The sequence below is a fragment of the Harpia harpyja genome, chromosome 21 (genome assembly GCF_026419915.1).
Source record: "Harpia harpyja isolate bHarHar1 chromosome 21, bHarHar1 primary haplotype, whole genome shotgun sequence".
Taxonomy (NCBI): domain Eukaryota; kingdom Metazoa; phylum Chordata; class Aves; order Accipitriformes; family Accipitridae; genus Harpia; species Harpia harpyja.
Genome location: NC_068960.1, coordinates 13,140,273 through 13,149,782, shown reverse-complemented (window position 1 = coordinate 13,149,782; position 9,510 = coordinate 13,140,273). Strand labels below are relative to the sequence as shown.

Here is a 9,510-nt window from a genome sequence, read left to right as displayed (position 1 = left end):
AACAAACAAACAAACAAAATTGTTTGGCTAATGAGGATCAAAAAAACATGTATAGTAGGAAAGGAGGCAAGACAATGTGGATTACTGGTAAACCAATTTCTCAATAGAAACCCTCTAAGAACATGTTCAATAGGACTCATAATTTTGGATAAATAGAGAGGAGAAGCCAATGAGACATTCTAAGCCTGTTAAATGTCACCTCTTCTCCAGAAGATGGAGCATCATGCTAAATATTACAACCCAAAAAGTAAGTGAACTTCAGAAAGTATAATGTTATCCCACAGATCTTTGCCTGTTTCACTTCTGCTGAAGTGAACATGGCCTACAGGGCAAACACAACACCTCAATGCGCTGGGAGAAGAGGGCCTGGCAGTGCTTGGGCTGGTCCCAGCCTGCTGTCACACCTTGTCCTTCCAGCCAACTTCTGGCACTGTGGAGTGGGCAGAGTGCTGGGCCAAACTTCCTTCTTTTCCGATTCCTTCTACAGCTGCTTTTACCTCCCTCCAGAGGACAAAGAAGAGGAAATGACTGCGTAACAGATTAAGATGAGAAGCCAACCCAACTTCAACTGATACGTGCTTATAAAACTTCTATCTGATTTTTCAAAAATCTTTAAAACAGCCACTCAAATAACATATTCAATGTAATACAGTGAATTACACAAGTTTATCATGCATTGGGCACAACACAAATGTAATAAAGCATATGAGGCTGCTAGTATATAAGCTTGTACACTTAAAAAGAAACAAGTTCTGAAAGCACCAACTTGAATATTCTTCCCTGTTCTATTAATTTGTAAATCAAAATAGCAAGTAAAAGGGTACTGTAGTTCAATCCAGGAGGAAAAAAAAAACAGCACAGACTGTGCCTTGCAAAACAAATTTTAGCAAGACAAAGTTTATTTTGCAAGGCTAGTAGTAATATCGAAAACTGGCAAGTGTTCAAAGCCTAGCCTGTTTCTTAGAGACTTTGATTCCCTAGGCAGTCTATCATATACCTAAACTGGACAAGTCCAAACACTGGCTCGTCAGCTTAGCAAGCAGTGTTACACTTCTGCTGCTTAAAAATTCCTTTCTAAAGACATTTTCTTCTTAGGCAGAGTTAAAACAGCTCTCTCTGGTCTATTCCAGTGTTCATTCTCTGTTTGCTAAAAATGCCAACCTCCCAGCTTCGCTTCCTAGAGAAAAGCTGTAAATCACATTAAGAATTATTAGGCCGAATTGGTTTAGGTTTCACTGATACAACTTTTTTCTTTTTATTTTTAAGTTCCAGCAATGTAAATCACATAGCAATATAGCTTTTGAGCAACTTTTCTATAAACAAATTTCCTTCTAACAGAAGTTATACGCTGAAAAAAATCAAATAGACCTAGATGGCCTTGGTCCACAGAAACACACTTTGGTATGTGAGCCTGGTAAGGCTCAAGACCATATGTAACAATGCTGATGCTAACTGTTTGCTATATAATCCTAGTAAGAAACAGGCATTGAGTGAAAAGAACAAGCCTATTTAATTATTTTATTTATTTTACACTTAGCATGAAAGTAAAAACTAGTGTTTAAATTCAAACAACTTGATGAAGAAGGAAGAGATTACAGGAATAGAAAGAAACTGTGGGATGAATACTAAATATATTTTAAGCTAAAATCCAGACAGCCTGAAAATAATTTCTTTTATTGCCTGGAGATATCAGGCCACCCCAGATACATGTAGTTCTCTAATCATTTGCTCATCCAGCCTACCGATAACCGATTTGTCTAAGGAATTTCTAGACCTCTACTATACCTATCAGATCAGAAACAATGCACTTTTTTGTAGTTATTTTTATTTTGTAGTTATTTTTCACACAGGAATAGCCAAGCTCAAGTCACATGGGTTTCTCTGTATGTGGGGGGGTTTGTTGAAGTCACTGAGGAAAAATACATGACATTTTACGCTCTAAATACACTTCCCTGGGAAATGAGAATTGCTGTGTAAGACTAGTCTGAGCAATGATGGAGCAACTAGAGAAACTGGAAACATAATAAATCATTTTGATTAATGAAAATCATGCATGTTATAGACCTTTCAGAGAAAAATAAAAATAAACCCCAACCTCCTCTGTATTTTAAACTGCCAGTTTGTAACCAAACCCATCAAGGCAAAAGATTGTAACTTAACAAAGGTCATCCATCATTCCTCTGTGCTGCTACTTTTCACCTAAGGATAAAATAACAAAAAAACTCTGAATGCAAAATATTACATTTTTAAGTGTCCAAACAGTTTCACCCCAGCTGTATTCATCAATGCTACTCACAGCAGACTGCATGAGAATCTCAAATCACTTTCCTTCCAAAAAAGCTTCACAAGCTGCTTGTGAGCTAATAAAATACTATGCATAGTTATGAATGGAAGACAAATATGTCCTCAGACTTACATAGTCTCTAAATTACCATTCTAATGTTCATTAGTAGCTTTATATATATGTATGTGTGTGTGAAAAGATGTATAAAATTAATGCTGCTATTGAAAATGAATGGCATTTTAGAAAATGAAACATTCTTAAAATTTTAAAACAGCAACAAACTCTTAACTCTTGACATTCAAAAGGCAGCATCAAGTGACATCATGTTCTTCTGAAACTCAACCCCTGTCCCTCCTCCTCCCTGCAAAAAAAGCACAACAGCAAAGCTTGGCCTGTAAGAGTAAGTTTCTCAAAGTCCTGCTTCTCATGGAGTTCTAAGGAAAATGAGCCAGACCTCCTGATCTTGGTTCTCCCAATTCTTCTACAATGCCATCAACACAAAAACATTCAAATTAAAAGTTTAATTCAAATTAAAAGTGACAATACACTAACATCAAAAGAGCTTAATGCTAGCAGAAACTCCTCTAAATTTAGTCATGTTTTTCCTCATCTTTGGAACCAGAACGATCAGGATGAACAACTTTAACAAACCAATGCTTAGGTTCACAATGTGAATTCCAGTGCGTTCAGTTCTTGTTTGTCTGCACTGCTAAACATTATCATGATCAAAAAGAAATCTGTTGTCAGCCAGAAAAAGATTAACTATCAATTAGAGTTAAAATGCTGTTCTTCTAGATCTTTTCTATTACTGGGTGGGCCTCTTGTCTTTAAGCAGCATTTTAGAGAGGTTAGTGCTAGTGCTCTTATTTACTCTCAGCTCCTCACGCACAGATATGCAAAGGGGCATCCTCTGAAGCCTGAACAAAATCAGGGCAGAATCTTTTCTCATACATAGATAAAAACAATAGTCCTCTTTCTTGATGCAGATTTGAAACAGCCATCATCCTCGTTTATTATGAAGACTCAGACTGCACACAGAGGACCATCTGAAAAATTGCCATAGAGATAACAAATGCACTCAAAATATTCTTGTTTCCAAATCAATTATTGGTCTAACACATTAGTGCATTACAAGTTTTAATGAACTACTACACCATTAATAAAATACGTCAGAGTTCACAGTTTTAGACTACTCTGTTATGCAAACAAATCTACTAAAACTAGCCATCTCAGGAGACTGTTTTCTTACTGCAATATCAAATTGCTTCAACATAAGCAATAAATCATAAAATGTTCACTGGGTTTAACAGAGCAACAAAATTTTTATAATAAGTACTAGATATCCTTTAGCTATTAGTCACCATTATTACCCTAATTTATAAAATTAAATACCTACTATATTGCAGTGATCAGTGACACAGTAACATTTAACCAGTATTTCATGTATTGATAATGCTAAAATCTAACTTTAAGAGTGGAAAAGCTAAAATGATTGTTACAGAAAAAAGTGGCAGAGGATGATACATGATAGCCTAATCAGATTTGAAACACACGAGAGAGCCCAAAGCAAAGGCTGAAGAAGAAGCCCTTGGTCAATCATCTCAAACATTTGTTGACCTTGACACAGAAAAACTGTTCTAAAATTGAACTTCACTCCTATAAGAAAAACAAACTGATGGGTTTTATATGGTATGGGCAAGGACTAACATAGGAAAGAGACCCCTGCTTCTCTATTTTTTCAGATCTAGCCTACAATATTAATCATTCTTCTTTCAGTCACTAAATTTCATCTCAGAAAAAAAGTAAGAAAAAACCCATGAGTTCTAGATTCCTTTCACCAATGGTCTTTCTGTCCTGTACCAGGAGGTCTCTGATTTTTCCTGTATTCTAAATGGTAAAAGCTTGAGGCTATACTCTGAGGAACACCTAACCTGCATACACTGGCACTGCTGCTGAAAGAAACAGTTCTGTATGTCCTGTCATCCATGGAAACAAACAAATACCAGCAATACTAGGAGTAAACAAATGGGGTTTTATTTGTAAACATTGACAAAGCAACAGATTTTAAAATTCAGGTTTTATGAAAAAATGATTGTTTGTCTTTTCATATTTTTAACTATATTTCATAGTATTTTCTGCTTGTTGAATACACCTTCATGTAATGAAGGTAGCAGTACATTACAGACATGGGCTGTCTTAACTTGTAATTTCACACAGAGGAATTTTCCATGCCTGGAACGAACCAGCTTAGGACAGCTGGAGCTTTGCCACTGATATTCATCTTCTCCTGAGAGAGGCACTCTGGGTCTGAGATCCCAAGGCTTGCACTCACTCAAGCAGACAGCAAGGAGCTACAAGTCTGTTAAAACTTACAGGACTTTCTCTTCCCTGAGCCAACCAGCAAATCCTTTCACCCTGTACCCATGGGGACTTTATCTTCCAAGTCCTGAACAAGCCCTCCCCAAAGTTTCCTCTTCTGCACCCCTTCTAACATGGTCTGGCTCGCAACTTGTCAAGACATGGAAGCACAGAATCAGAGGCATGAAATTACTTGGGTTGGGAAGAACCCCTGTTTGAGTGGGAACCCCCACTCAAAGTGGGTCCAGCTAAGTCAGCTTGCTCAGGGCTGTGTCAAACCAACCCATTTTCCTCAGCCTCTCCTCGTACATCGTGTGCTCCAGCCCTGTAATCATCTCAGTAGCCGTTTGTAGGACTCCGTTATGTCAATGTGGCAGTACACTCCCCCCCATCCCGCCAGCAGGAAACAAAACTTCTCCAGGCAGGGAGAAGGGGAAGGAAACCCTGGAGGCCGCAGGTTGAAATTTGAACTGGGCAGTCGGGACGTGCCAGGTACACCGAGGTGACCCTCCTGGCCAATAGAATTAAACGACCACCGGTCAGATTCGACAGGGGGATAAATGGGGTCCCGCCGGAGGACACGTGGGAATCAGTCCTCCTGGGAGCAGCGGGTCTGCAGTCGGGGACTCCCCCTCGGGCCGGGGCACCGCCCGAGGTAACTCCTCGAGGGAGAGAGCTCTCAGCTTTTAGGCGAGTGATACGCGCATTTTGGAGCCATCGCTTTAAATCTTGGGGATTCTTAAGTCGGCCGTGTAGTATTAATTCTCTTTACATCATTGAGCCTGTGGTTTTAGAAGATGTTACCAGACTTCTAACTAACTTTTGCTGAAGAATAAATCTGAGTTTTAACACCTATTGGATTTGGTTAGTTGTGCACCCGTGACGGTTAATCTCTTTCTTGCACTGGCAAGCCCCAACTGGACATGGTACTCCAGATGCAGTACAGAAGTGTCTAACAGAAGACAAGAATCACTTCCCTCAGTCTGCTGGCTACTTTCTTGCTAACACAGCCCAACATTTGATAAACCTTCTTTGCTGCAAGGGCACACTGCTGACTTCTGTTCAGCTTGTCCACCACAACCCCAAGGTCCTTTTCCGCAAAGTTTCTAAGCCTTGGAAGTTATTGCATCTTTGTATGACTCTGGACTCTTCCTCACTGTGAAAAACATATGAAATACTACTTGAAGTCCAAACCTTGAAAGCTAATGCATGCTGCCTCTTAAAAGAACAGCAGATAAATCAAAACTAACATGAAATGACTCTGAATATCAAGGGCAAGGCTGAAGCAATGAGAAGATTGGGCAGCCTTAATTTTTCAGGTGGGGAGGTGAGTGTCTTAAAAACGAGACTCTCCTGCATGCAAGGGAAGAGCTATACTTACTATACTGAGCTGCACAGGACAAACCGTTACACCTGTGTTTGTTATAGGAGTTTGTTTATGGGATAGGATTTGCCAATTTGCTGCACTAGAATAAATAAATGCCCAACTTGAACTGAAAAACAGTATATAACAACTGCATATATTTATTTCCAAGGAGCAATAAACATTATTTTAAAAAGAAAACATAGGAAGTATATGAAAAAACGTATTCTGACTTGTCACATGCAGCAAGAAAAACTATCTTTCTTATCCACTTGAGCCTTTTAGTAACACTCATTTCTAGTAGGACAACTACTGAGGAAAGAAATCGTTCCCACCACTGGGATTTGTCATAAGTAAGTTATATTCCCCTAATTCCTCCTCTAGTGCGCAAGTATTTTGGAAAACTTCCTTCCAAGTGCTCGGTGCCTGTTCCCAGCTCACACAGCTGGGGCAGAAACCATGACATTGGGCTGAGCTTGGCCCCGCACACAGGTGAACGGCCATCCCACGCCCCCCACTCCCCCCCACAGGCGAGCACAGCGAGGGCTGGCCTGGCTCGGGGTGAGCCTCCACCATACACGCGTCGCTGACCACAAGTGACAGAAAGCAGGTGCAAGGAGACTCCGTTTTGCTTCCAGTCTGTGACACGGCGGAGCAGGCGTTCACCTTTCAGCGATTAAGCCAGCTCACAATCAGTCATCACCGTGGAAGCGCCGCTATTTTAATGATTAATTTTTGCAGGTAAGAAGTAACGTCTGTGGCGACAGTAGAGCTCGAATGCGCAACCAACCGCTCATGAGGCTGCCTGGGGAAATCGGGGCAGTCGCGACATGGCCTGGGCGCCGGTGGCCATGAGGTGCCCGGCCGCAGCCGCGCCGCGGGGCCGGGGGTTGCGGCGGGAAGCGCCAGGCCGAGCGGGCGGGGGCGGCACCGGGCCGAGCGCGGCTCCTCACGCCGCAACGGTCGCTCGGGGCCGGGCTGGCGCCTCACCGCTTCGCGCGGGACCCGGCGGGATCCCTTCCCGCAAGCGAAGGGGAAGGCCCGGGGCAGAGCCCTCCGGCTGGCAGGTGCGTTCCTCGCCGACTTTCCCCTCCTCCTGCCCTGCGGAAGGCGCCGGTGAGCGCGGCGGGGGGGAGCGGCCGCCCGGCAGCGCCGGTTCTCCCGCGGGGCGGCTGCCGGGGCGGCGCGGGCCTGAGGCAGCAGCTCGGGGCAGCAGCTCGGGGCAGCAGCTCGGGGCAGCAGCTCGGGGCAGCAGCTCGGGGCAGCAGCTCGGGGCAGCAGCTCGGGGCAGCTTTGCTTCTGCCCGCTGGTGAGTGGTCGGGGCGGCCCGGCCCGGCCCCAGCGGGCTTCCTCGGGCGGTCGAGGGCGGGGGGAGCGGAGAGTGAGCCCGCGGTTTCGTGTCACACACCCGGAGGCTGGCGCTGTCCCCAGCGCCATGGGGCGAGGCTTGCAGCCGGCTCCGGGCTCGGCCCTTCCTCCCCCGCCCGCCGCCCCGCCGGGGCTGGGCCGGTTCTCCTGCCCCAGCCCTGCCTCCCGTTTGCCGCCCGGGCAAAGGGGAAGAGGAGAAGCATCTCCGGGGCTGGCCGCCTCGCCTGGGCCAAGGAGGGATTTTGGCAGCTGTAGGGTCCTGCCGAGACACTGGGGCAGGGGGCTCTGAGGGCAGTGAGATGGGGAGCACTGGCAGGGAGCAGAAGCATGGTTTGCTGCTTTATGGTGAGCTACGACCCATGCTGTCAAAAAAGGTTATGGCACGGGATCTAATTTATACCAGTAAGCTTTTGTGAATACCCAGAAGTTCTGTTGTAACTGACTTGTAACAAACTCCCAAAGTGGATGTGGTCGCATCAGCATGAGGACGCATAGCTATTTCTGTATGGAAAGTGAATAATGTACTAGTATGTAAGTGTTATGTGTGATTTTCATAAAAAATAAAACACCCGTGACTGAAATAGGTATCTTTAAATGTGAATTTCAGATGCAGGTTGAGATGACAAGAGTCTCTGACCACTGGAAAACTGGTGAGATGGTGACAGCAGGGTGGGGAAAAAGTTGTCAAATGGAAAAGCATGCAGTCCGCTTATTTTGCTTTTCTTTGTCAGAAGCTATGGTACTTGCATCAGAGACTGAACAAGCACTGTTCAGATGATTTTAGTAAAATCTTGCTGGCTACATAGCAGAAAGGAAATGAATGAAGGAGTGCAGGGACAGCAAGGCTAGGGAGGGTGCTTGGCTGAAATGCTGTGATATTAGTTGCAGTTGTAGAAAAATTGTGTTAACATGATTAGTTCGGCTTGTCTGTCTTCATTCCCATTCCCAAACCCTGATTTACTTTGCATTGTTCACTTTGAACACGTAATGGTTTCTTCACAGGCCTGGTCTAAACAGTATGGATACAGACTGTATAGAATAGGACTTAAGCATACAGAATAGAATCATAGAATAATTCAGACAGGAGTGGCCTCAGGAGGTCACCTAGTCCAACATCCTCCTTGTATCCCCTCAGCATGGGACATGCAAACCTTCTGACACATTGACTCCACCTTGCCATTTCTGTAAGGCCCCAAGTGGACTGATCTTCCCCCAAAATGCACTGCAGGGGGTCTAGAAAAGAGCTCAATCAACTTGTTTTGCAGTGTAGGTGTGGTCTGCTTCAGAAACTGCTAGCCCTGAGGCCAAAAGACAATCCATTTTTGTTGTCTGAGGAGGCTGGGATCTCTACTTCTGTGCAATTTGCAAAGACAGTGTCGGTATAGCATGCGATGGAAAATCTGATGACTGTAGAAGTAATAGAGGAAAATCTTCAATTTTTTCAGTTGCTAAGATGTTACCTTGCACAGTGTGTTCACTGCATTTCAAGAGGATGTGCTACAAGTGACACACATGCAGAAGAGAAAAGGAGAATATTTAGAAGTGTCTGGAAAATATGATCTACAAGTAAATACTGAATACATTGGAAAATGGAAGACTGGATGAAACATTAATCCTCAGTTATATAAGGGGGCTTCTGTGCAGATGGAGGGAATAACTTGATGGTCCTGGAGGATAGGGTGAGAAGTAATAGCCTTAAATTGCCAGTTACTGGTGAAGCGTAAACTTGTGAAGACTGAAACTGTTGGTGTGGTTATGGAATTTCAGCCGGTGTTGAGATTTTTGACAAATGCTTGCCAGGGATCATACAGGTATCACTTATCATACCGTGGGCTGGGGAATGAGTAAGTGACCTAGCGAACACCAAGCAGCTCTGAATGCTTATCTTTGTCTTCCTAACTTCTCAGTCATCTTGTGTTGAATCACGTGGAAAATAGAATTGAATCTAGCTGGACCGCAGAGGTAGGGGCTTCAGAAGATGAGAAACAGGTGCCTATTTACCTTTGAAAGTGAGATGGTAGATAAACCCTGTTAAGAGTATTTTTAACTGGCTGAAGTTAAATGGAAGGAATGGAACCAATACAGCCTTAAGTTTCTATCAATCACGTATTTATCTTTGCTATGAACAACGGTTTTC

At 43.7% G+C, this 9,510-nt stretch overlaps 1 protein-coding gene across 1 annotated transcript; it reads right to left on the bottom strand.

The window, feature by feature from the left end:
- Window positions 1-6,704: 6,704 nt before the first annotated feature.
- On the bottom strand, window positions 6,705-7,442 carry LOC128134624 (transcriptional regulatory protein AlgP-like). The gene has a single exon (XM_052772557.1). The coding sequence runs from the start codon at window positions 7,440-7,442 to the stop codon at window positions 6,705-6,707; it is 738 nt and encodes a 245-aa protein (XP_052628517.1).
- Window positions 7,443-9,510: the final 2,068 nt, after the last annotated feature.

Bases quoted from the DNA above. Each gene is read 5' to 3' on its own strand.
- LOC128134624 (XM_052772557.1), bottom strand. From the start codon at position 7,442: ATGGCGCTGGGGACAGCGCCAGCCTCCGGGTGTGTGACACGAAACCGC.